General features: G+C 47.1%; 1 protein-coding gene across 1 annotated transcript in view; it reads right to left on the bottom strand.

Moving 5' to 3' along the window:
• Positions 1-13533: 13533 nt before the first annotated feature.
• Positions 13534-27708, bottom strand: part of pnpla1 (patatin-like phospholipase domain containing 1) — a 44305-nt gene continuing 30130 nt past the window's right edge. Inside the window, exons 8-10 of the mRNA XM_090185587.1 lie at positions 21761-21862; positions 19911-21475; positions 13534-14807 (exon numbers count right to left, since the gene is read on the bottom strand). Coding sequence (XP_090041713.1) covers positions 21319-21475; positions 21761-21862 — 259 coding nt within the window. The 3' untranslated portion in view covers positions 13534-14807; positions 19911-21318. The remainder of the gene's footprint in view (positions 14808-19910; positions 21476-21760; positions 21863-27708) is intronic.

The following is a 27708-nucleotide window of genomic DNA, read 5'->3' as shown; positions in this document are numbered from 1 at the left end:
CACAGTGCTGTTTTTTGTCAAGGGCTTCAGTGATACCATTTAAAACCTTCATGGCTGCTGTAATTGTGCAATCCCGATTTGGTACATTTATAAAGTATAAAGTATATAAAAACAAAGTTTAGCTGTTCACCAACAAAGGTTTCAAGTATTTTCACCAGGGGTGACAGTTTTGAGTTTAACCTGTAATTCTTTAAAAGAGTTGGATCACCCCCTTTTAAAAGTGGTAGGAAAAATGTTGATTTCCAGATCTTTGGAATTTCATTACATTCCAGGGTTAGATTGAACAGATATGTAAGTGGTTCAGCTATGAAATCAGCTGCCAGATTTAAAAAGCAGGGATCAAGAAGATCAGGAGCTGCAGGCTTTCTCTGTTTCTAAGGATTTGATTGGAATGATTGACTCGCCTGGTTCACCAACAACTTCTCTGATAGAGCTCAGTGTGTCAAATCGGAGGGCCTGTTGTCCGGACATAATGAAAGAATTTCCAGGCAGTTTCCACGTCAGGAATAAGACAAATCTTGCTCCAGTCAAAATAAAACACATCATGAAGGAAAGCCTGCTCATTAAAACTCTAAAACTCTAAGATAAATGTATCTTATGAATAAAGTGTGGGTTTGTCTTAGGAACCTTAGTATTTCTAACAGCAATAACAGCACAATGGTCACTTAAATCATTACAAAAAACACCAACAGCAGAATATTTGTGGAACATTTGTCAATATCAAATCAATCAGGGTAGAGTTCTCTGGACGTTTGGTGGATGAGTCAACTGGGCTTCTTAGAATTATAATACATTCTAAAATCATCCGACACCGGCTTCAACCAACACCAGTTGGGATCACCAACCAAGATCATTTCACTGTAAAAAAGTTTAGACATAAGGTGTGTCAGAGACAAAAACATCACGAGAGCAGAGGGGGGTCTATAACAGCCAATCACAGATCCAGAGAGCAGAGGGGGGTCTATAACAGCCAATCACAGTTATAGAGAGCAGAGGGGGGTCTATAACAGCCAATCACAGTTATAGAGAGCAGAGGGGGTCTATAACAGCCAATGACAGTTATAGAGAGCAGAGGGGGGTCTATAACAGCCAATGACAATTATAGAGAGCAGAGGGGGGTCTATAACAGCCAATGACAGTTATAGAGAGCAGAGGGGGGTCTATAACAGCCAATGACAGTTATAGAGAGCAGAGGGGGGTCTATAACAGCCAATGACAGTTATAGAGAGCAGAGGGGGGTCTATAACAGCCAATCACAGTTATAGAGAGCAGAGGGGGTCTATAACAGCCAATCACAGTTATAGAGAGCAGAGGGGGGTCTATAACAGCCAATGACAGTTATAGAGAGCAGAGGGGGGTCTATAACAGCCAATCACAGTTATAGAGAGCAGAGGGGGGTCTATAACAGCCAATGACAGTTATAGAGAGCAGAGGGGGGTCTATAACAGCCAATCACAGTTATAGAGAGCAGAGGGGGTCTAAAACAGCCAATGACAGTTATAGAGAGCAGAGGGGGGGTCTATAACAGCTAATGACAGTTATAGAGAGCAGAGGGGGGTCTATAACAGCCAATGACAGTTCTAGAGAGCAGAGGGGGGTCTATAACAGCCAATGACAGTTATAGAGAGCAGAGGGGGGTCTATAACAGCCAATGACAGTTATAGAGAGCAGAGGGGGGTCTATAACAGCCAATCACAGTTATAGAGAGCAGAGGGGTGTCTATAACAGCCAATCACAATTATAGAGAGCAGAGGGGTGTCCATAACAGCCAATGACAGTTATAGAGAGCAGAGGGGGGTCTATAACAGCCAATGACAGTTATAGAGAGCAGAGGGGGGTCTATAACAGCCAATGACAGTTATAGAGAGCAGAGGGGGGTCTATAACAGCCAATCACAGTTATAGAGAGCAGAGGGGGGTCTATAACAGCCAATCACAGTTATAGAGAGCAGAGGGGGTCTATAACAGCCAATCACAGTTATAGAGAGCAGAGGGGGGTCTATAACAGCCAATGACAGTTATAGAGAGCAGAGGGGGTCTATAACAGCCAATCACAGTTCGAGAGACCCTTTGAAACCCCAATATTCAAAGCAAGAAATTCCAACTGTTAACATATAGTTTCAGACTTTGCCACACTTACAGGGAATTTAGTATTTACATATGTAGCCACACTTACAGGGAATTTAGTCTTTACATATATAGCCACATTCCCACCTTTCTTAACTCGATCAGTGTGAACATAGCTTATACAGTGGCAATGAAAAGTATGTGAACCCTTTGGAAATACCTGGATTTCTGCATAAATTGGTCATAAAATTTTGATCTGATCTTCATCTAGGTCACAACAATAGACAAACAGTCTGCTTAAACTAATAACACACAAACAATTATACGTTTTCATGTCTTTATTGAACACACCGTGTAAACATTCACAGTGCAGGGTGGGAAAAGTACGTGAACCAAACGTTTTCTGTAGTTGTGGTTTAGACCTGCACCAACGATCAGGAGGAATTCTGGACCATTACTCTTTACAAAACTGTTTCAGTTTAGCAATATTCTTGGGATGTCTGGTGTGAACCACTCTCTTCCGGCGCCGACAGAGATGGCCGCCTCGCTTCGCGTTCCTAGGAAACTATGCAGTTTTTTGTTTTTTTACGTGTTATTTCTTACATTAGTACCCCAGCTCATCTTAGGTTTCATTACATACAGTCGAGAAGAACTACTGAATATAAGATCAGCATCAACTCACCATCAGTACTACCAAGAATATGTTTTTCGCGACGCGGATCCTGTGTTCTGCCTTACAAACAGGACAACTGAGTGGATTCCATGCAGCGACCCAAAAAAAAAACAACTCCGAAAAAGAGGGAAACGAGGCGGTCTTCTGGTCAGACTCCGGAGACGGGCACATCGTGCACCACTCCCTAGCATTCTTCTTGCCAATGTCCAGTCTCTTGACAACAAGGTTGATGAAATCCGAGCAAGGGTAGCATTCCAGAGGGACATCAGAGACTGTAACGTTCTTTGCTTCACGGAAACGTGGCTCACTGGAGTGACTCTATCCGAAGCGGTGCAGCCAACGGGTTTCTCCACACATCGCGCAGACAGAAACAAACAACTTTCTGGTAAGAAGAGGGGCGGCGGCGTATGCCTTATGACTAACGTGACATGGTGTGATGAAAGAAACATACAGGAACTCAAATCCTTCTGTTCACCTGATTTAGAATTCCTCACAATCAAATGTAGACCGCATTATCTACCAAGAGAATTCTCTTCGATTATAATCACAGCCGTATACATCCCCCCCCAAGCAGACACATCGATGGCTCTGAACGAACTTTATTTAACTCTTTGCAAACTGGAAACCATTCATCCGGAGGCTGCATTCATTGTAGCTGGGGATTTTAACAAGGCTAATCTGAAAACAAGACTCCCTAAATTTTATCAGCATATCGATTGCGCAACCAGGGGTGGAAAGACCTTGGATCATTGTTACTCTAACTTCCGCGACGCATATAAGGCCCTGCCCCGCCCCCCTTTCGGAAAAGCTGACCACGACTCCATTTTGTTGATCCCTGCCTACAGACAGAAACTAAAACAAGAGGCTCCCACGCTGAGGTCTGTCCAACGCTGGTCCGACCAAGCTGACTCCACACTCCAAGACTGCTTCCACCACGTGGACTGGGACATGTTTCGTATTGCGTCAGACAACAACATTGACGAATACGCTGATTCGGTGTGTGAGTTCATTAGAACGTGCGTTGAAGATGTCGTTCCCATAGCAACGATTAAAACATTCCCTAACCAGAAACCGTGGATTGATGGCAGCATTCGCGTGAAACTGAAAGCGCGAACCACTGCTTTTAATCAGGGGAAGGTGTCTGGTAACATGACCGAATACAAACAGTGCAGCTATTCCCTCCGCAAGGCTATCAAACAAGCTAAGCGTCAGTACAGAGACAAAGTAGAATCTCAATTCAACGGCTCAGACACAAGAGGCATGTGGCAGGGTCTACAGTCAATCACGGACTACAGGAAGAAATCCAGCCCAGTCACGGACCAGGATGTCCTGCTCCCAGGCAGACTAAACAACTTTTTTGCCCGCTTTGAGGACAATACAGTGCCACTGACACGGCCGGCAACGAAAACATGCGGTCTCTCCTTCACTGCAGCCGAGGTGAGTAAGACATTTAAACGTGTTAACCCTCGCAAGGCTGCAGGCCCAGACGGCATCCCCAGCCGCGCCCTCAGAGCATGCGCAGACCAGCTGGCCGGTGTGTTTACGGACATATTCAATCAATCCCTATACCAGTCTGCTGTTCCCACATGCTTCAAGAGGGCCACCATTGTTCCTGTTCCCAAGAAAGCTAAGGTAACTGAGCTAAACGACTACCGCCCCGTAGCACTCACTTCCGTCATCATGAAGTGCTTTGAGAGACTAGTCAAGGACCATATCACCTCCACCCTACCTGACACCCTAGACCCACTCCAATTTGCTTACCGCCCAAATAGGTCCACAGACGATGCAATCTCAACCACACTGCACACCGCCCTAACCCATCTGGACAAGAGGAATACCTATGTGAGAATGCTGTTCATTGACTACAGCTCGGCATTCAACACCATAGTACCCTCCAAGCTCGTCATCAAGCTCGAGACCCTGGGTCTCGACCCCGCCCTGTGCAACTGGGTACTGGACTTCCTGACGGGCCGCCCCCAGGTGGTGAGGGTAGGCAACAACATCTCCTCCCCGCTGATCCTCAACACTGGGGCCCCACAAGGGTGCGTTCTGAGCCCTCTCCTGTACTCCCTGTTCACCCACGACTGCGTGGCCACGCACGCCTCCAACTCAATCATCAAGTTTGCGGACGACACAACAGTGGTAGGCTTGATTACCAACAACGACGAGACGGCCTACAGGGAGGAGGTGAGGGCCCTCGGAGTGTGGTGTCAGGAAAATAACCTCACACTCAACGTCAACAAAACTAAGGAGATGATTGTGGACTTCAGGAAACAGCAGAGGGAACACCCCCCTATCCACATCGATGGAACAGTAGTGGAGAGGGTAGCAAGTTTTAAGTTCCTCGGCATACACATCACAGACAAACTGAATTGGTCCACTCACACAGACAGCATTGTGAAGAAGGCGCAGCAGCGCCTCTTCAACCTCAGGAGGCTGAAGAAATTTGGCTTGTCACCAAAAGCACTCACAAACTTCTACAGATGCACAATCGAGAGCATCCTGGCGGGCTGTATCACCGCCTGGTACGGCAACTGCTCCGCCCTCAACCGTAAGGCTCTCCAGAGGGTGGTGAGGTCTGCACAACGCATCACCGGGGGCAAACTACCTGCCCTCCAGGACACCTACACCACCCGATGTCACAGGAAGGCCATAAAGATCATCAAGGACATCAACCACCCGAGCCACTGCCTGTTCACCCCGCTATCATCCAGAAGGCGAGGTCAGTACAGGTGCATCAAAGCTGGGACCGAGAGACTGAAAAACAGCTTCTATCTCAAGGCCATCAGACTGTTAAACAGCCACCACTAACATTGAGTGGCTGCTGCCAACACACTGACACTGACTCAACTCCAGCCACTTTAATAATGGGAATTGATGGGAAATGATGTAAATATATCACTAGCCACTTTAAACAATGCTACCTTATATAATGTTACTTACCCTACATTATTCATCTCATATGCATACGTATATACTGTACTCTATATCATCGACTGTATCCTTATGTAATACATGTATCACTAGCCACTTTAAACTATGCCACTTTGTTTACATACTCATCTCATTTGTACATACTGTACTCGATACCATCTACTGTATCTTGCCTATGCTGCTCTGTACCATCACTCATTCATATATCCTTATGTACATATTCTTTATCCCCTTACACTGTGTACAAGACAGTAGTTTTGGAATTGTTAGTTAGATTACTTGTTGGTTATTACTGCATTGTCGGAACTAGAAGCACAAGCATTTCGCTACACTCGCATTAACATCTGCTAACCATGTGTATGTGACAAATACAATTTGATTTGATTTGATTTGATTTGATTTGCCACAGCATCTCAATCGGGTTGAGGTCAGGACACTGCATCTCAATCTGGTTGAGGTCAGGCCTCTGATTGGGCCACTCCAGAAGGCGTATTTTCTTCTGTTGAGTTTCAGTTGGCGGACATATAGCCTTACATTCTCCTGCAAAATGTCTTGATAATCTTAGGAATTCATTTTTCTGTCGATGATAGCAAGCTGTCCAGGCCCTGAGGCAGCAAAGCAGCCCCAATCCATGATGCTCCCTCCACCATACTTTACAGTTGGGATGAGGTTTTGATGTTGGTGTGCTGTGCCTTTTTTTCTCCACACATGGTGTTGTGTGTTCCTTCCAAACAACTCAACTGTAGTTTCATCTGTCCACAGAATATTTTGCCAGTAGCGATGTGGAACATCCAGGTACTCCTTTGTGAACTTCAGACGTGCAGCAATATTTTTTTGGACAGCAGTGGCTTCTTCTGTGGTGTCCTCTCCCCCCCTCTCCTCTGCCTCTTATCCTCTCCTCTCCTCCCCTCCTCTCCTCCGCCTCTCCTCTGCCTCTTGTCCTCCTCCTCTCCTCCCCCTCTTCTCCTCCCCCTCTCCTCTGCCTCTTGTCCTCCTCCTCTCCTCCCCCTCTTCTCCTCCTCCTCTTGTCCTCCTCCTCTCCTCCCCCTCTTCTCCTCTGCCTCTTGTCCTCCTCCTCTCCTCCCCCTCTTCTCCTCCGCCTCTTGTCCTCCTCCTCTCCTCCCCCTCTTCTCCTCTGCCTCTTGTCCTCCTCCTCTCCTCCCCCTCTTCTCCTCTGCCTCTTGTCCTCCTCCTCTCCTCCCCCTCTTCTCCTCCCCCTCTCCTCTGCCTCTTGTCCTCCTCCACTCCTCCCTCTCTTCTCCTCCCCTCTATTCTCCTCCCCCTCTCCTCTGCCTCTTGTCCTCCACCTCTCCTCCTCCTCTCCTCCCCCTCTTCTCCTCCTCTTGTCCTCCCCCTCTCCTCCGCTTCTTGTCCTCCTCCTCTCCTCCCCCCTCTTCTCCTCCGGCCTCTTCTCCCCCTCTTCTCCTCCCCCTCTCCTCTGCCTCTTGTCCTCCTCCTCTCCTCCCTGTCTTCTCCCCCTCTTCTCCTCCTCCTCTACTCTTCTCCCTCTCTCCTCCTCCTCCTCTCCTCCCCTTTTCCTCCCCCTCTTCTCCTCCCCCTCTCCTCTGCCTCTTGTCCTCCTCCTCTCCTCCCGTCTTATCCCCCTCTTCTCCTCCTCCTCTACTCTTCTCCCTCTCTCCCCCTCCTCCTCTCCTCCCCTTTTCTTCCCCCTCTCCTCCTCCTCTCCTCCCCTTTTCTTCCCCCTCTTCTCCTCCTCCTCTACTCTTCTCCCTCTCTCCTCCTCCTCCTCTCCTCCCCTTTTCTTCCCCCTCTTCTCCTCCTCCTCTCCTCCCCTTTTCTTCCCCCTCTTCTCCTCCTCCTCTCCTCCCCTTTTCTTCCCCCTCTTCTCCTCCTCCTCTCCTTCCCCCTCTTCTCCTCCTCCTCTCCTCTCCTCCCCCGTCTCCCCTCTCCCCGCACTCTCCTCCCCCTCTTCTCCTTCTCTCCTCCCCCTCTCCTCCCCTCTCCCTAATAAGAGAGTGTGTGTGATGAATTGCTGCTGTATGTCAGTGATCCTCCATGGTGTCAGTGTGACCAGGCCCAGGGCCCAGTATGACCAGGCCCAGGGCCCAGTGTGACCAGGCCCAGGGCCCAGGGCCCAGTGTGACCAGGCCCAGGGCCCAGTGTGACCAGGCCCAGGGCCCAGTGTGACCAGGCCCAGGGCCCAGTGTGACCAGGCCCAGGGCCCAGTGTGACCAGGCCCAGGGCCCAGTGTGACCAGGCTCAGGGCCCAGTGTGACCAGGCCCAGGGCCCAGTGTGACCAGGCCCAGGGCCCAGTGTGACCAGGCCCAGGGCCCAGTGTGACCAGGCCCAGGGCCCAGTATGACCAGGCCCAGGGCCCAGTATGACCAGGCCCAGGGCCCAGTATGACCAGGCCCAGTGTGACCAGGCCCAGGGCCCAGTAGGACCTAGTATATCTTATTATTACACTGGGCCTTTTATTCTCCAGTCTCTTCTCTGGCATGTACAGTACCAGTCAAAAGTGTGGACACACCTACTAATTCAAGGGTTTTTCTTTACTTATTTTTGTACTATTTTCTACATTGTAGAATAACAGTTAAGACATCAAAACTATGAAATAACACACATGGAATCATGTAGTAACCAAAAAAGTGTTTAACAAAGCAAAATGTATTTTACATTTGAGATTCTCCAAAGTAGCCACCCTTTGCCTTGATGACAGCTTTGCACACTCTTGGCATTCTCTCAACCAGCTTCATGAGGTAGTCACCTGGAATATGTTTCAATTAACAGGTGTGCCTTGTTAAAAGTTAATTTGTGTAATTGATTTTCTTTTAAATGCATTTCAGACAATCAGTTGTGTTGTGACAAGGTAGGGGTGGTATACAGAAGATAGCCCTATTTGGTAAAAGACCAAGTCCATATTATGGCGTGAACTGCTCAAATAAGCAAAGAGAAACGACAGTCCATCATTACTTTAAGACATGAAGGTCATTCAATATGGAATGTTTCAAGAACTTTGAAAGTTTCTTAAAGTGCAGTAGTAAAAACCATCAAGCACTATGATGAAACTGGCTCTCATGAGGAACGCCACAGGAAAGGAAGACCCAGAGTTACCTCTGCTGCACAGGATGAGTTAACTGCACCTCAGATTGCAGCCCAAATTAATGCTTCAGAGTTCAAGTAACAGACACATCTCAACATCGACTGTTCAGAGGAGACTGCATGAATCAGGCCTTCATTTTTTATTTATTTAATTTATATTTAACCTTTATTTAACTAGGCAAGTCAGTTAAGAACAAATTCTTATTTACAATGACGGCCTACCAAAAGGCAAAAGGCCTCCTGCGGGGACGGGGTCCTGGGATTAAAAATACAAAAATAAATAAAATATAAATATAGAACAAAACACACATCAGAACAAGAGAGACAACACAACATAAAGAGAACCTAAGACAACAGCATAGCATGGCAGCAACACATGACAACACAGCATGTTAGCAAAACAACATGACAACAACATGGTAGCAACACAACATGGTAGCAGCACAAAACATGGTACAAATATTGTTGGGCACAGACAACAGGGCAAGAAGGTGGAGACAACATTATATCACACAAAGCAGCCACAACTGTCAGTAAGAGTGTCCATGATTTTGTCTTTGAATGAAGAGATTGAGATAAAACTGTCCAGTTTGAGTGTTTGTTGCAGCTCGTTCCAGTGGCTAGCTGCAGCAAACTGACAACAGGAGCGACCCAGGGATGTGTGTGTTTTGGGGACCTTTAACAGAATGTGACTGGCAGAACGGGAGTTGTATGTGGAGGATGAGGGCTGCAGTAGATATCTCAGATAGGGGGGAGTGAGGACTAAGAGGGTTTTGTAAATAAGTATCAACCAGTGGGTCTTGCGACGGGTATACAGAGATGACCAGTTTACAGAGGAGTATAGAGTGCACCCTTACCTGATGATCTATAAATGATGTCTCCGTAATCTAGCATGGGTATGATGGTCATTGAATCAGGGTTAGTTTTGGCAGCTGGGGTGAAAGAGGAGCGATTACGATAGAGGAAACCAAGTGTAGATGGTCGAATAGCTGCAAAGAAACCCCTACTATAGTACACCAATAAGAAGAAGAGACTTGCTTGGTCTGATGAGTCTAAATTGGAGACTTTTGGTTCCAATCGCCGTGTCTTTGTGAGACGCAGAGTATGTGAACGGAAGTTCTCCACATGTGTGGTTCCCACCGTGAGCATGGAGGAGGAGGTGTGGGGATGCTTTGCTGGTGACACTGTCAGCGATTTATTTAGAATTCAAGGCACACTAAACCAGCATGACTGCCACAGCATTCTGCAGCGATACGCCATCCCATCTAGTTTGGGCTTTGTGGGATTACCATTTGCTTTTCAACAGGACAATGACAATGACCCAACACACACCACCAGGCGGTGTAAGGCCTATTTGGGATTATTTGGACCGCAGAGTGAAGGAAAAGCAGACAACAAGCGCTCAGCATATGTGGGAACTCCTTCAAGGAGATTGGAAAAGCATTCCTCATAAAGCTGGTTGAGAGAATGCCAAGAGCGTGCAAAGCTGTCATAAATAAATGTTGATTTGTTTAACACTTTTTTGGTTACAACATGATTCCATATGTGTTATTTCATAGATTTCATGTCTTCATTATTATTCTACAATGTAGAAAACAGTAAAAATAAAGAAAACCCCTTGACTGAATAGGTGTGTCCAAACTTTTGACTGGTACTGTAGATAACCATCCTGACCCAATGGTACCATGTGCTTCAGTTGGTAGAGCATGGTGCTTGCAACACCAAGCATCCTGAGTTCGATTCCCGCTGGGGCCACCCATAAGAAAGACTCCATAGCGGACATAAACACATGCAGTAACACCAGACTGCCACATGGTGGGGCACTGAGCACAACAGAGGAGCTGGAATAGTGCCACGTTGGGTAAGTGTCTAGAGACAACCCCTATTTTACAACCAACACCACCACCCAACCCAGGTGGAAGTTGCCCCTAAATGCTGATCTGGGGTTAGTGTAGCATTTTCCCCACTAAGGGAGAGGGGGAGCTGATCCTAGATCTGTACCTAGGGGAAACTTCACCTCTGAGAACATCTTCACCTGAGAGCACACTTTGGACCCCAGGAAGAGTAGCTGCTGCTTTTGCAACAGCTAATGGGGATCCTAATAAAATACCAAAGTACCTTAAGCCAACATAACCTAACCTAACCTTAAATAACCCAATTTAACCCAACCTAACCTAACCTTAAATAACCCAACTTAACCTAACCCAACCTATCCTAACCTCAGCTTAAATAACCCAACTTAACCTTAAATAACCCAACTTAACCCAACCCAACCTAACCTCACCTAACCTAACCCAATCTCACCTTAAATAACCCAACCTCACCTTAAATAACCCAACCTTAAATAACCCAAACTAACCCAACCGTAAATAACCCAACCCAACCTAACCCAACCTAACCTTAAATAACCTAACCTAACCCAACCTTAAATAACCCAAACTAACCCAACCTAACCCAACCCAACCTAACCTTAAATAACCTAACCTAACCCAACCTTAAATAACCTAACCTAACCTAACCCAACCTAACCTAACCTTAAATAACCCAACCTAACCCAAGCTAACCTAACCCAGCCTAACCTAACCTTAAATAACCTAACCCAACCTAACCTAACCTTAAATAACCTAACCTAACCCAACCTAACCCAACCTAACCTAACCTTAAATAACCCAACCTAACCCAACCTTAAATAACCCAAGCTAACCTAACCCAGCCTAACCTAACCTTAAATAACCTAACCCAACCTAACCTAACCTTAAATAACCTAACCCAACCTAACCTAACCTTAAATAACCTAACCTAACCCAACCTAACCCAACCTAACCTAACCTGAAATAACCCAACCTAACCTAACCTGAAATAACGAAACCTAACCCAACCCAACCTAACCTAACCTAATCTAAACTAACCCAACCTAACCCAACCTAAGCTAATCTAATCTAAACTAACCCAACCTAACCTAATCTAATCTAACCTAACCTAACCTAACCCAACCCAACCTAACCTAACCTAAGCTAACCCAACCTAACCTAACCCAACCTAACCTGTAGGCCAAACCATTTGGACACTACAGACGTTTACGTGAGAAGAACAATTTTCAGGATGTCTCATGGTCTGACAAACATCCCTCTAGCTCTGCCACCTCTAGCTCTGCCACCTCGAGCTCTGCCACCTCGAGCTCTGCCACCTCTAGCTCTGCCACCTCTAGCTCTGCCACCTCGAGCTCTGCACCTCGAGCTCTGCCACCCCTGTGACATTGGGTTCTATAGGTGTCCTGGAGGGCACATACGGCACCACTCACCTCCTCCCTGTATGCTGTCTCGTCATTGATGGTAATCAGGCCTACTACTGTAGTGTCATCTGCAAACCTGATGATTGAGTTGAAGGTGTGTGTGGCAACGTAGTGATGGGTGAACAGGGAGGAGGGGGCTGAGCACACACCCTTGTGGGGCCCCAGTGTTGAGGATCAGTCGTGGGTGAACAGGGAGTACAGGAGGGGGCTGAGCACTCACACTTGTGGGGCCCCAGTGTTGAGGATCAGTCGTGGGTGAACAGGGAGTACAGGAGGGGGCTGAGCACGCACCCTTGTGGGGCCCCAGTGTTGAGGATCAGTCGTGGGTGAACAGGGAGTACAGGAGGGGGCTGAGCACGCACCCTTGTGGGGCCCCAGTGTTGAGGATCAGTTGAAGGTGAACAGGGAGTACAGGAGGGGGCTGAGGACGCACCCTTGTGGGGCCCCAGTGTTGAGGATCAGTCGTGGGTGAACAGGGAGTACAGGAGGGGGCTGAGCACGCACCCTTGTGGGGCCCCAGTGTTGAGGATTAGTCGTGAGTGAACAGGGAGTACAGGAGGGGGCTGAGCACGCACCCTTGTGGGGCCCCAGTGTTGAGGATCAGTCGTGGGTGAACAGGGAGTACAGGAGGGGGCTGAGCACGCACCCTTGTGGGGCTCCAGTGTTGAGGATCAGCGGGGTGGAGATGTTGTTTCCTACCTTCACCACCTGGGGGGCGGCCTGTCAGGAAGTCCAGGACCCAGTTGCACAGGGTGGGGCAGGACCCAGGGCCTCCAGCTCAATGATGAGCTTGGAGGATACTATGGTGTTGAATACTGAGCTATAGTCAATGAACAGCATTCTTGTCCATCTGAACAATAGGTATTCCTCTTGTCCAGATGGGATGGGGCAGTGTGCAGTGCGATGGTGATTGTATCGTCTGTGGATCTATTGGAGCGGTAAGCAAATTGGAGTGGGTCTAGGGTGTCAGGTAGGGTGGAGGTGATATGGTCCTTGACTAGTCTCTCAAAGCACTTCATGATGACAGAAGTGAGTGCTACAGGGCGGTAGTCATTTAGTTCAGTTATCGTTGCAAAATCACTTGCCACTTTTTAATAAAACAAACGTGTGGTTGAAATTATTCCGCCGCTGTGTGACTGTTGTCTCTTTTGATGTCACGGGCCTTATTGTATATCACGGTGGCTTAGGGGTTATAGAGCCTCATCGCGGGCCTTATTGTCTATCACTGTGGCTTAGGGGTTATAGAGCCTCATCGCGGGCCTTATTGTCTATCACTGTGGCTTAGGGGTTATAGAGCCTCATCGCGGGCCTTATGTGGCTTAGGGGTTATAGAGCCTCATCGCGGGCCTTATTGTATATCACTGTGGCTTAGGGGTTATAGAGCCTCATCGCGGGCCTTTTGTGGCTTATTGGTTATAGAGCCTCATCGCGGGCCTTATTGTATATCACTGTGGCTTATTAACGAAAGGGGTTATAGAGCAAACGTTGTAATATTTGTTTTGTAACTGGCTTGGCTTCCTCAGTGATTTCCCCCACGCACCACTACTGGAACCAAGTACAAGGACACAACTAAGTATTCACTGTTGTATTAGTTCAACGAAACCATATTACACTCTTGAATAATGTAATAATTCACAAGCATGTGCAGACGTATCAATGGTTTCTTTTCTCATCTATACACTCAGCTGCTAGCTAGCTAGCTAACATTAGCTAAGCACATTTGCTTCATCATGTCATTTCAGCATTGAAAAAAATGAACGTTTAAACCTCTCGTACGACTATAACAGTAACGTTATTATACAGTGTAATTCATATTATACAGAGCTAGGTAGCAGGCTAAACAAATTGTCTGTATCCTCTCCACATACAGCTATCTTACTAGCTAAGTTAGCTAATTAGTTAGCTGAATGCTGATGTCAACCAATATTACCTAAACAATAGCTAGCTTCTATATTATTTTTCAGCCTACCTTCATTTTTATCAATATCATGCAAATAACTACATGAAAAAAAGCAAATTGTGACTGAAAAAGTTGACAATTCACTGGGGCAGATGATAATAGTGGTGGAGAGTCGACTCCAAAAGAGTTGATTCCCTGGACTCCTTGACCACTGGGAGTCGAATCCAAAAGAGTTGATTCCCTGGACTCCTTGACCACTGGGAGTCGACTCCAAAAGAGTTGATTCCCTGGACTCCTTGACCACTGGGAGTCGAATCCAAAAGAGTTGATTCCCTCGACTCCTTGACCACTGGGAGTCGACTCCAAAAATCCTAGGCAACTAGGTTGACATCGGCTCAAAGAGTTTGCACACATACAGTAGGTTTGGTTAGTTCCTAGCAGAACTCACACATACAGTAGGTTTGGTTAGTTCCTAGCAGAACTCACACATACAGTAGGTTTGGTTAGTTCCTAGCAGAACTCACACATACAGTAGGTTTGGTTAGTTCCTAGCAGAACTCACACATACAGTAGGTTTGGTTAGTTCCTAGCAGAACTCAGACATACAGTAGGTTTGGTTAGTTCCTAGCAGAACTCACACATACAGTAGGTTTGGTTAGTTCCTAGCAGAACTCACACATACAGTAGGTTTGGTTAGTTCCTAGCAGAACTCAGACATACAGTAGGTTTGGTTAGTTCCTAGCAGAACTCACACATACAGTAGGTTTGGTTAGTTCCTAGCAGAACTCAGACATACAGTAGGTTTGGTTAGTTCCTAGCAGAACTCACACATACAGTAGGTTTGGTTAGTTCCTAGCAGAACTCGGCGAAGGGAATGTCTGTGGTGTAATGCTCCGGGTGTCGTGGGTGTGGAGTCAAATGCAGGAGACAGAGAGTTCAATGCTGCGCGTCTTTTAATCGCACCAATGCACCACAGGGTGCTCACAAAAACGTTACGTTCCCAAAACACAGGGAAATCAAAATGTACAATGGGAAACAATCCCGACCGGACACTAACACGTGCCTATACCACAGAGCCGAAGGTTTACATAGAAATAATCCCGCACAACAACCAGGCGGGCCGGCTGTCTAATAAAGACAAACTAATTAAACATTCACAGGTGCTACCACTCAACATACAAGGAGGGGAAGGAAAAACAATCAGTGGCAGCTAATAGGCCGGTGACGACGACCGCCGAGCGCCACCTGCCCGGGAAAGGGAAACACCCTCGGTCGGACTCGTGACAGTACCCCCCCCCTGACGCGTGGCTCCCGCAGCGCGCCGACACCGGCCTCGAGGTCGCCCCGGAGGACGAGGCGCAGGGCGATCCGGATGGAGGCGATGGAAATCCCTCAACATGGAGGGATCCAAGATGTCCCCCACCGGTACCCAGCACCTCTCTTCCGGACCGTACCCCTCCCAGTCCACGAGGTACTGCAGGCCCCTCACCCGGCGTCTTGAGTCCAGAATGGCCCGGATCGTGTACGCCGGGGACCCCTCGATGTCCAGCGGGGGGGGAGGAACCTCCGGTACCTCACTGTCCTGCAGGGGACCAGCTACCACCGGCCTGAGGAGAGACACATGAAACGAGGGGTTAATACGATAATAGGAAGGGAGTTGTAATCGATAACACACCTCGTTTATCCTCCTCAGGACTTTAAAGGGCCCTACACACTGCGGACCCAGCTTCCGGCAGGGCAAGCGGAGAGGTAGGTTTCGGGTCGAGAGCCAGACCCTGTCCCCCGGTACAAACACGGGGGCCTCACTGCGGTGGCGGTCAGCACTCCTCTTCTGCCGTCCACTCGCTTGTCGTAGAGATTCCTGGACGGCCCTCCAGGTCTCCTTGGAGCGCTGTACCCATTCCTCCACCGCAGGAGCCTCGGTCTGGCTCGGATGCCATGGTGCCAGGACCGGCTGGTACCCCAACACAAACTGAAAAGGGGACACGTTAGTAGAGGAGTGGCGTAGTGAGTTCTGAGCCATTTCAGCCCAGGGAATGTATCGTGCCCACTCCCCTGGCCGATCCTGGCAATACGACCGCAGAAACCTACCCACCTCCTGGTTCACTCTCTCCACCTGCCCATTACACTCGGGGTGATAACCGGAGGTCAGGCTGACAGAGACCCCCAAACGTTCCATGAACGCTCTCCATACCCGGGACGTGAATTGGGGGCCCCGATCAGAAACGATGTCCTCCGGCACCCCGTAGTGCCGGAAGACATGGGTGAATAACGCCTCCGCAGTCTGTAGGGCTGTAGGGATACCGGGCAACGGGAGGAGACGGCAGGACTTAGAGAACCGATCCACAATTACCAGAACCGTGGTGTTCCCCTGAGACGGCGGGAGATCGGTTAGGAAATCTATGGACAGATGTGACCATGGCCGCTGTGGAACAGGGAGGGGTTGTAGCTTCCCTCTAGGAAGGTGCCTAGGAGCCTTACTCTGAGCGCACACTGAACAGGAGGAGACATAACCCTTAACGTCCTTAGCCAACGTAGGCCACCAATACCTCCCCTGAAGGCTCCCCACTGTCCTCGTCACCCCAGGGTGACCCGAGGAGGGTAGGACGTGAGCCCACCGAATCAGTTTGTCCCGAACACCAAGCGGCACGTACCTTCGCCCCGCTGGACACTGAGGAGGCGCGGGTTCAGCCCGTAACGCCCGCTCGATGTCCGAGTCCACCTCCCATACCACTGGGGCTACCAGCTTCGAGGCGGGAAGGATGGGAGTAGGTTCGGTGGACCCATCCTCCGTGTCATAAAGGCGGAACAGTGCGTCAGCATTCACGTTCTGGGAGCCCGGTCTATAAGACAAAGTAAATCGGAACCGGGTGAAGAACATGGCCCACCTTGCCTGACGTGGGTTAAGTCTCCTAGCTGCCCGAATATACTCCAGATTCTGGTGGTCGGTCCAGATGAGAAAGGGGTGTTTAGCCCCCTCAAGCCAGTGTCTCCACACCTTCAGAGCTCTAACCACCGCTAGCAACTCCCGGTCCCCCACATCATAGTTACGCTCCGCTGGGCTGAGCTTCCTTGAGAAGAAAGCGCAGGGTCGGAGTTTTGGTGGCGTACCCGAGCGCTGTGATAGCACGGCACCCACCCCAGCCTCGGACGCGTCCACCTCCACTATGAATGCTAGAGAGGGGTCCGGATGCGCCAACACGGGCGCATCAGTAAACAGCGCCTTCAACTTGTTGAATGCTCCGTCCGCCTCTGCTGACCACTGCAAACGCACCGGGCCCCCCTTCAGCAGTGAGGTGATGGGAGCCGCTACCTGGCCAAAACCCCGGATAAACCTCCGGTAGTAGTTGGCAAAACCCAGAAAACGCTGCACCTCCTTCACCGTGGTCGGAGTCGGCCAATTACGCACGGCCCTAATGCGGTCACCCTCCATCACTACCCCCGAGGTGGAAATGCGATATCCCAGAAAAGAGACGGCTCGTTTAGAGAACACGCATTTCTCAGCCTTGACGTATAGGTCATGCTCCAGCAGTCTACCAAGCACCTTGCGCACCAGAGACACATGCGCGGTGTGAGTGGCCGAGTAGATCAGAATGTCATCGATATAAGCCACCACTCCCTGCCCGCACAGGTCCCTGAGAATCTCGTCTACAAAGGATTGGAAAACGGCTGGAGCATTCTTTAACCCATACAGCATGACGAGGTACTCATAGTGGCCTGATGTAGTACTAAAAGCGGTTTTCCACTCGTCTCCCTTCCGAATACGCACCAAACTATACGCGCTCCTGAGATCCAGTTTTGTGAAGAACTGCGCTCCGTGGAACGATTCCACCGCCGTAGCGATGAGAGGTAGAGGGTAACTATACCCCACTGTGATGGCGTTTAGACCTCTATAATCGATACACGGACGCAAGCCTCCCTCCTTTCTCCTCACAAAAAAGAAACTTGAGGAGACGGGTGAAATGGAGGACCGAATGTACCCCTGTCCCAGCGCCTCCGTGACATATGTCTCCATTGCCAACGTCTCCTCCTGGGACAGCGGGTACACGTGACTCTTGGGAAGCGCAGCGTCTACCTGGAGATCTATCGTACAATCCCTTCCCGGTCGATAAGGTGGTAATTTAGTCGCTTTCACTTTACTGAAAGCGATTGCCAAATCGGCATACTCGGGGGGAATGCACACCGTGGAACCCTGGTCTGGACTCTCCACCGACGTGGCACCGATGGAAACTCCCAAACACCTTCCAGAACACTCCTCTGACCACCCCTGGAGAACCCCCTGTCTCCACGAAATTTTAGGATTGTGCCGGGCCAGCCAGGGAGTCCCCAGCACCACTGGAAACGCAGGCGAATCAAAAATAAAGAAACTGATACGCTCCCTATGATTCCACTGCGTCACCATGTCCAGTGGGACCGTGGTCTCCCTGACCATCCCTGACCCTAATGGCCGGCTATCTAGGGAGTGCACGGGGAAAGGAGAATCTATCGGCACCAGCGGAACCCCTAACTTAAGGGCGAGTCCGCGAGCCATAAAGTTCCCAGCTGCGCCTGAATCGACGAGCGCCCTATGCTGGGAAGAGGGAAAAAAGCGAAGGAAAAAAGTTAAGACAAACATGTGGCCAACAGGGGGTTCTGGGTGAGTTTGATGCTGACTCACCTGGGGTGACCGAGAAGCGTTCCGCCTGCCATCTCTACTCCCAGACGGACCCCCCCAGCACCGATCAGACGTGTGTCCTCTCCGACCACAGTTGGTGCAGGGAACGCCTCCTCCTCCGGTACCCCTCGGCGCAGCCCCTCCCAACTCCATCGGAATGGGAGCAGAGGGGCTGGGTGGTGGAACGCACAGGACCCTCTCTGAACGCCCGCGGGCAGCACAGATTATCCAGTCGAATGGACATGTCAATCAGCTGATCCAGTGACAGAGTGGTGTCCCGACACGCTAACTCCCGGCGGACATCCTCTCGGAGACTACACCTGTAGTGGTCCACGAGGGCCCTGTCGTTCCACCCAGATCCGGCTGCCAAGGTCCGGAACTCCAGCGCGTAATCCTGGGCGCTCCTCCTCTCCTGCCTCAGGTGAAATAGTCGTTCTCCCGCCGCTCGGCCGTCTAGAGGGTGATCAAACACGGCGCGGAAGCGACAGGAAAACTCTGGGTAGTGCTCCCGCGCTGAGTCTGGACCATTCCAGACCGCGTTCGCCCATTCCAGGGCACGACCCGTGAGGCAGGAGATGAGGACACTCACCCTCTCTTCTCCTGAGGGAGTGGGTCTGATGGTGGCCAGGTATAGCTCCAGCTGGAGCAGAAACCCCTGGCAACCCGCCGCCGCTCCATCATAAGCCCTCGGTAGCGTCAGACGGAGGGTGCTGGAGTCGGGAGATGGGGAGTCCGGAACCGTGGGTGCCGAAGGTGGAGAGAGGAGCCCACTCCTCTCCCATCTGTCCATTCTCTCCATCACTTGATCCATCGCGGATCCGATCCGATGAAGGACGGTGGTGTGGTGGAGAACCCGTTCCTCCATCGATGGGAGAGGGTTGGCTGCTGCTCCTGCTGACTCCATCAATTTGATAGGTGCGGGATTCTGTAATGCTCCGGGTGTCGTGGGTGTGGAGTCAAATGCAGGAGACAGAGAGTTCAATGCTGCGCGTCTTTTAATCGCACCAATGCACCACAGGGTGCTCACAAAAACGTTACGTTCCCAAAACACAGGGAAATCAAAATGTACAATGGGAAACAATCCCGACCGGACACTAACACGTGCCTATACCACAGAGCCGAAGGTTTACATAGAAATAATCCCGCACAACAACCAGGCGGGCCGGCTGTCTAATAAAGACAAACTAATTAAACATTCACAGGTGCTACCACTCAACATACAAGGAGGGGAAGGAAAAACAATCAGTGACAGCTAATAGGCCGGTGACGACGACCGCCGAGCGCCACCTGCCCGGGAAAGGGAAACACCCTCGGTCGGACTCGTGACATGTGGATACTTCCTTCAAATACCTTTGCTTGAAAAACGAGAAAAAAAGCGTCCGCACTTCCTCGAAATAGTTTAAATTAATCTAAAATAACTCCCCCCCCCCCCCCCCCCCCCAAAAAAAAAAAATTGGTAATACATTTTGACGTTTTTGCCGAGAAGATCTTAGTCACACAGTTCTACGTCTAACTAAGATGTTGGTGCAGTATTTCTCAAGTGAAAAAATGTTCATGAAAATGAATTGTCTGAACGACAAGACACACAGTTCATTGAAGAATCCCTGCTGTTGGCCCAATACACTTCGGCTACTGAATTCCGACACGCCTCAAGAAAAAAATTAAAATAAAGTGTGTGCTTGGAACAGACGTGGAAAAGAAAACTCTCCTCGGCACCAAAGCATCACAACATGACATCTGAATATATACTCAGACTGGTTCGACTAGGAAGCATGTGGTAAAGCTTAATGCTTGTCCTTGAATATTTTGATTCAGTAGGCAACTATTTCAGTCTGCTTAAATTCTGATTTCTGAATTCTCATGGCTAAGCGTGTAGGTAGAGGTCGAGACGTAAGAAGTTAGCATTTTACATTTTAGTAAACGGTCTGTCCGAGGGTATTCTCTCAAAGTCTTTAGAGAATCTGTTTAGTCTAGTGTGAATGGCCTATTATAAAGATGGGGTGCTAAGGGGGTTAACCGAGGTCTGTTTTATTAGGATGGGGGGCTAGGGGGGTCAACCGAGGTCTGTTTTATTAGGATGGGTGCTAGGGGGGTCAACCAAGGTCTGTTTTATTAGCATGGGGTGCTAGTGGGGTCAACCAAGGTCTGTTTTATTAGGATGGGGGGCTAGGGGGGTCAACCAAGGTCTGTTTTATTAGGATGGGTGCTAAGGGGGTCAACCAAGGTCTCTTTTATTAGGATGGGTGCTAGGGGGGTCAACCGAGGTCTGTTATATTAGGATGGGTGCTAGGGGGGTCAACCAAGGTCTGTTTTATTAGGATGGGGGGCTAGGGGGGTCAACCATGGTCTGTTTTATTAGGATGGGGGGCTAGGGGGGGGGTCAACCAAGGTCTGTTTTATTAGGATGGGGGGGCTAGGGGGGGGGGGGTCAACCAAGGTTTGTTTTATTAGGATGGGGGGCTAGGGGGGGTCAACCAAGGTCTGTTTTATTAGGATGGGGTGCTAGTGGGGTCAACCAAGGTCTGTTTTATTAGGATGGGGGGCTAGGGGGGTCAACCAAGGTCTGTTTTATTAGGATGGGTGCTAAGGGGGTTAACCAAGGTCTGTTTTATTAGGATGGGTGCTAGGGGGGTCAACCAAGGTCTGTCTTATTAGGATCGGGGGCCAGGGTTGTGTCAACAAAGGTCTGTTTTATTAGGATGGGGTGCCGGAGGGGTCAACCAAGGTCTGTTTTATTAGGATGGGGTGCCGGGGGGGTCAACCAAGGTCTCTCTTTCTTCATCCTCCCCTCTTTCAGCCCAGGATAGAGAGGTATGGTGGGGGTCGTCTCTGCCTCCTCCTCTCCCTCCTTCTCTCGCTCCAGATCCATGCGGAGTAAGATTGTGATGGAGTCTGGTGAGGGAGGAGAGGACGGAGAGAGGTGGTGAGAAAGAGGAGAGGTGGAGGCGGAGGGTGGAACACATCTGTCCCTGGGGGGTCTCTTCCAGACCCTCGTACTCCGCCTGCACCTCTGTCATCACGGGCAGGAAGAGAGGTGGTCGTACCCTGAGAACACACACACTTCATGCATACACACACACACCAGATACATACATACAGGATGTGCTGTACATAGTGCTCTGACACAAACAAAAAATATGAATCTCTAGTGTGTGTGTGTATCTGTCTGTGTTGTACCTGTTCTGTAGGTTTCTGCGGAGGCTGGAGACCAGGATGTTCATTAAATAGAACATGATCTGGCGTAGATCCTGCCACAGCCAGAACCCTAAAACTCCCATCCTGACACACACACACACACACACACACACACACACACACACACACACACACACACACACACACACACACACACACACACACACACACGCACAGAGAGAGAAAGAAAATAAAAGTCTGCTTTAAAATAGCGATGTCCTGCTAATTCCCTGACTTACTAAATGTGTGTATTTTACACTGCTCATTTGTCACAATTTTGACCTCACAAACAGACAAGTATTTAGCGCAGTTATTTTCAAAACAATTCCTGACTTAGCCCACCAAGACAATGTGCTGTAGGATGTTGGTATACACACAGGCGCTAATGTCTCTCTATCTGCTCACTGAATGAATGAGTCTCTCTCTCTCTCTCCTCACTGAATGAAGTCTCTCTCTCTCATCACTTAATGAATGAAGTCTGATCAGTGTGATCAGTAGAACATAGAGCCTTATAGTGTGATCAGTAGAGCCTTATAGTGTGATCAGTAGGACATAGAGCCTTATAGTGTGATCAGTATCACAAAGAGACTTATAGTGTGATCAGTAGGACACAGAGCCTTATAATGTGATCAGTATAACATAGAGCCTTATAGTGTGATCAGTCTCACATAGAGCCTTATAGTGTGATCAGTCTCACATATAGCCTTATAGTGTAATCAGTAGAGCATAGATTCTTATAGTGCGATCAGTAGAACATAGAGCCTTATAGTGTGATCAGTAGAGCCTTATAGTGTTGATCAGTATAACATAGTCTTATAGTGTGATCAGTAGAGCCTTATAGTGTTGATCAGTATAACATAGAGCCTTATAGTGTGATCAGTAGAGCCTTATAGTGTTGATCAGTATAACATAGAGCCTTATAGTGTGATCAGTATAACATAGAGTCTTATAGTGTGATCAGTAGAATATAGAGTCTTATAGTGTGATCAGTAGAGCCTTATAGTGTTGATCAGTATAACATAGAGCCTTATAGTGTGATCAGTAGAACATAGTCTTATAGTGTGATCAGTAGAGCCTTATAGTGTTGATCAGTATAACATAGAGCCTTATAGTGTGATCAGTAGAACAGAGTCTTATAGTGTGATCAGTAGAGCCTTATAGTGTTGATCAGTATAACATAGAGCCTTATAGTGTGATCAGTAGAGCCTTATAGTGTTGATCAGTATAACATAGAGCCTTATAGTGTTGATCAGTAGAACAGAGTCTTACAGTGTGATCAGTAGAGCCTTATAGTGTTGATCAGTATAACATAGAGCCTTATAGTGTGATCAGTAGAACATAGAGCCTTATAATGTGATCAGTAGAACATAGAGCCTTATAGTGTGATCAGTCTCACATAGAGCCTTATAGTGTGATCAGTAGAGCCTTATAGTGTGATCAGTAGAACATAGAGCCTTATAGTGTGATCAGTAGGACACAGAGCCTTATAATGTGATCAGTATAACATAGAGCCTTATAGTGTGATCAGTCTCACATATAGCCTTATAGTGTGATCAGTAGGGCATAGATTCTTATAGTGTGATCAGTAGAACATAGAGCCTTATAGTGTGATCAGTAGAGCCTTATAGTGTTGATCAGTATAACACAGAGCCTTATAGTGTGATCAGTAGAACATAGAGCCTTATAGTGTGATCAGTAGAATATAGAGTCTTATAGTGTGATCAGTAGAGCCTTATAGTGTGATCAGTCTCACATAGAGCCTTATAGTGTGATCAGTAGAACAGAGTCTTATAGTGTGATCAGTAGAGCCTTATAGTGTAGATCAGTATAACATAGAGCCTTATAGTGTGATCAGTAGAGCCTTATAGTGTTGATCAGTATAACACAGAGCCTTATAGTGTGATCAGTATAACATAGAGCCTTATAGTGTGATCAGTAGAACATAGAGCCTTATAGTGTGATCAGTAGAGCCTTATAGTGTTGATCAGTATAACACAGAGCCTTATAGTGTGATCAGTAGAACATAGAGCCTTATAGTGTGATAAGTAGAACATAGAGCCTTATAGTGTGATCAGTATAACATAGAGCCTTATAGTGTGATCAGTAGAGCCTTATAGTGTAGATCAGTATAACATAGAGCCTTATAGTGTGATCAGTAGAGCCTTATAGTGTTGATCAGTATAACACAGAGCCTTATAGTGTGATCAGTAGAGCATAGATTCTTATAGTGTGATCAGTAGAACATAGAGCCTTATAGTGTGATCAGTAGAGCCTTATAGTGTTGATCAGTATAACACAGAGCCTTATAGTGTGATCAGTAGAACATAGAGCCTTATAGTGTGATCAGTAGAACATAGAGCCTTATAGTGTGATCAGTATAACATAGAGCCTTATAGTGTGATCAGTAGAACATAGAGCCTCATAATGTGATCAGTAGAGCATTATAGTGTGATCAGTATAACATAGAGCCTTATAGTGTGATCAGTAGAACATAGAGCCTTATAGTGTGATCAGTAGAACATAGAGCCTTATAGTGTGATCAGTAGAACATAGAGCCTTATAGTGTGATCAGTAGGACACAGAGCCTTATAATGTGATCAGTGTAACATAGAGCCTTATAGTGTGATCAGTCTCACATAGAGCCTTATAGTGTGATCAGTCTCACATATAGCCTTATAGTGTGATCAGTAGAGCATAGAGCCTTATAGTGTGATCAGTAGAACATAGAGCCTTATAGTGTGATCAGTAGAACATAGAGACTTATAGTGTGATCAGTAGAACATATAGCCTTATAGTGTGATCAGTAGAACACAGAGCCTTATAGTGTGATCAGTAGAACATAGAGCCTTATAGTGTGATCAGTAGAACATATAGCCTTAGTGTGATCAGTAGAACATATAGCCTTATAGTGTGATCAGTAGAGCCTTATAGTGTGATCAGTAGAACACAGAGCCTTATAGTGTGATCAGTAGAACGTATAGCCTTAGTGTGATCAGTAGAACATAGAGCCTTATAGTGTGATCAGTAGAGCCTTATAGTGTGATCAGTAGAGCCTTATAGTGTGATCAGTAGAACACAGAGCCTTATAGTGTGATCAGTAGAACATAGAGCCTAATAGTGTGATCAGTAGAACGTATAGCCTTAGTGTGATCAGTAGAACATAGAGCCTTATAGTGTGATCAGTAGAGCCTTATAGTGTCATCAGTAGAGCCTTATAGTGTGATCAGTAGAACATAGAGCCTTATAGTGTGATCAGTAGAACATAGAGCTTGATAGTGTGATCAGTAGATCCTTATAGTGTGATCAGTAGAGCCTTATAGTGTGATCAGTAGAACATAGAGCCTTATAGTGTGATCAGCAGAACTTAGAGCCTTATAGTGTGATCAGTAGAACACAGAGCCTTATAGTGTGATCAGTAGAACACAGAGCCTTAGTGTGATCAGTAGAGCCTTATAGTTTGATCAGTAGAGCCTTATAGTGTGATCAGTAGAGCCTTATAGTGTGATCAGTAGAACATAGAGCCTTATAGTGTGATCAGTAGAACACAGAGCCTTATAGTGTGATCAGTAGAACACAGAGCCTTAGTGTGATCAGTAGAGCCTTATAGTGTGATCAGTAGAACATAGAGCCTTATAGTGTGATCAGTAGAACATAGAACCTTATATTGTGATCAGTAGAACATAGAGCCTTATAGTGTGATCAGTAGAACATAGAGCCTTATAGTGTGATCAGTAGAAAACAGAGCCTTATAGTGTGATCAGTAGAACACAGAGCCTTAGTGTGATCAGTAGAGACTTATAGTGTGATCAGTAGAACATAGAGCCTTATAGTGTGATCAGTATAACATAGAGCCTTATAGTGTGATCAGTAGAATATAGAGCCTTATAGTGTGATCAGTAGAATATAGAGCCTTATAGTGTGATCAGTAGAACATAGAGCCTTATAGTGTGATCAGTAGAATATAGAGCCTTATAGTGTGATCAGTAGAATATAGAGCCTTATAGTGTGATCAGTAGAGCCTTATAGTGTGATCAGTAGAGCCGTATAGTGTGATCAGTAGAACATAGAGCCTTATAGTGTGATCAGTAGAACATAGAGCCTTATGGTGTGATCAGTAGAACACAGAGCCTTATAGTGTGATCAGTAGAACATAGAGCCTTATAGTGTGATCAGTAGAATATAGAGCCTTATAGTGTGATCAGTAGAATATAGAGCCTTATAGTGTGATCAGTACAGCCTTATAGTGTGATCAGTAGAGCCTTATAGTGTGATCAGTAGAACATAGAGCCTTATAGTGTGATCAGTAGAACATAGAGCCTTATAGTGTGATCAGTAGAACACAGAGCCTTAGTGTGATCAGTAGAGCCTTATAGTGTGATCAGTAGAACATAGAGCCTTATAGTGTGATCAGTAGAATATAGAGCCTTATAGTGTGATCAGTAGAATATAGAGCCTTATAGTGTGATCAGTAGAGCCTTATAGTGTGATCAGTAGAACATAGAGCCTTATAGTGTGATCAGTAGAACATAGAGCCTTATAGTGTGATCAGTAGAACATAGAGCCTTATAGTGTGACCAGTAGAACATAGAGCCTTATAGTGTGATCAGTATAACATAGAGCCTTATAGTGTGATCAGTAGAACAGAGTCTTATAGTGTGATCAGTAGAGCCTTATAGTGTTGATCAGTATAACATAGAGCCTTATAGTGTGATCAGTAGAGCCTTATAGTGTTGATCAGTAGAACATAGAGCCTTATAATGTGATCAGTAGAACATAGAGCCTTATAGTGTGATCAGTCTCACATAGAGCCTTATAGTGTGATCAGTAGAACATAGAGCCTTATAGTGTGATCAGTAGAGCCTTATAGTGTGATCAGTAGAACATAGAGCCTTATAGTGTGATCAGTAGGACACAGAGCCTTATAATGTGATCAGTATAACATAGAGCCTTATAGTGTGATCAGTCTCACATATATCCTTATAGTGTGATCAGTAGAGCATATATTCTTATAGTGTGATCAGTAGAACATAGAGCCTTATGGTGTGATCAGTAGAGCCTTATAGTGTTGATCAGTATAACACAGAGCCTTATAGTGTGATCAGTAGAACATAGAGCCTTATAGTGTGATCTGTATAACATAGAGCCTTATAGTGTGATCAGTGGAACATAGAGCCTTATAGTGTGATCAGTATAACATAGAGCCTTATAGTGTGATCAGTAGGACACAGAGCCTTATAATGTGATCAGTATAACATAGAGCCTTATAGTGTGATCAGTCTCACATAGAGCCTTATAGTGTGATCAGTCTCATATAGAGCCTTATAGTGTGATCAGTAGAACATAGAGCCTTATAGTGTGATCAGTAGAATATAGAGCCTTATAGTGTGATCAGTAGAATATAGAGCCTTATAGTGTGATCAGTAGAGCCTTATAGTGTGATCAGTAGAGCCGTATAGTGTGATCAGTAGAACATAGAGCCTTATAGTGTGATCAGTAGAACATAGAGCCTTATGGTGTGATCAGTAGAACACAGAGCCTTATAGTGTGATCAGTGGAACATAGAGCCTTATAGTGTGATCAGTAGAATATAGAGCCTTATAGTGTGATCAGTAGAATATAGAGCCTTATAGTGTGATCAGTACAGCCTTATAGTGTGATCAGTAGAGCCTTATAGTGTGATCAGTAGAACATAGAGCCTTATAGTGTGATCAGTAGAACATAGAGCCTTATAGTGTGATCAGTAGAACACAGAGCCTTAGTGTGATCAGTAGATCCTTATAGTGTGATCAGTAGAACATAGAGCCTTATAGTGTGATCAGTAGAATATAGAGCCTTATAGTGTGATCAGTAGAATATAGAGCCTTATAGTGTGATCAGTAGAGCCTTATAGTGTGATCAGTAGAACATAGAGCCTTATAGTGTGATCAGTA

The sequence above is a fragment of the Oncorhynchus mykiss genome, chromosome 9 (assembly GCF_057628025.1).
Source record: "Oncorhynchus mykiss isolate SJ-2025 chromosome 9, ASM5762802v1, whole genome shotgun sequence".
Lineage (NCBI taxonomy): Eukaryota > Metazoa > Chordata > Actinopteri > Salmoniformes > Salmonidae > Oncorhynchus > Oncorhynchus mykiss.
This window is presented reverse-complemented; position numbering and strand designations above follow the sequence as displayed.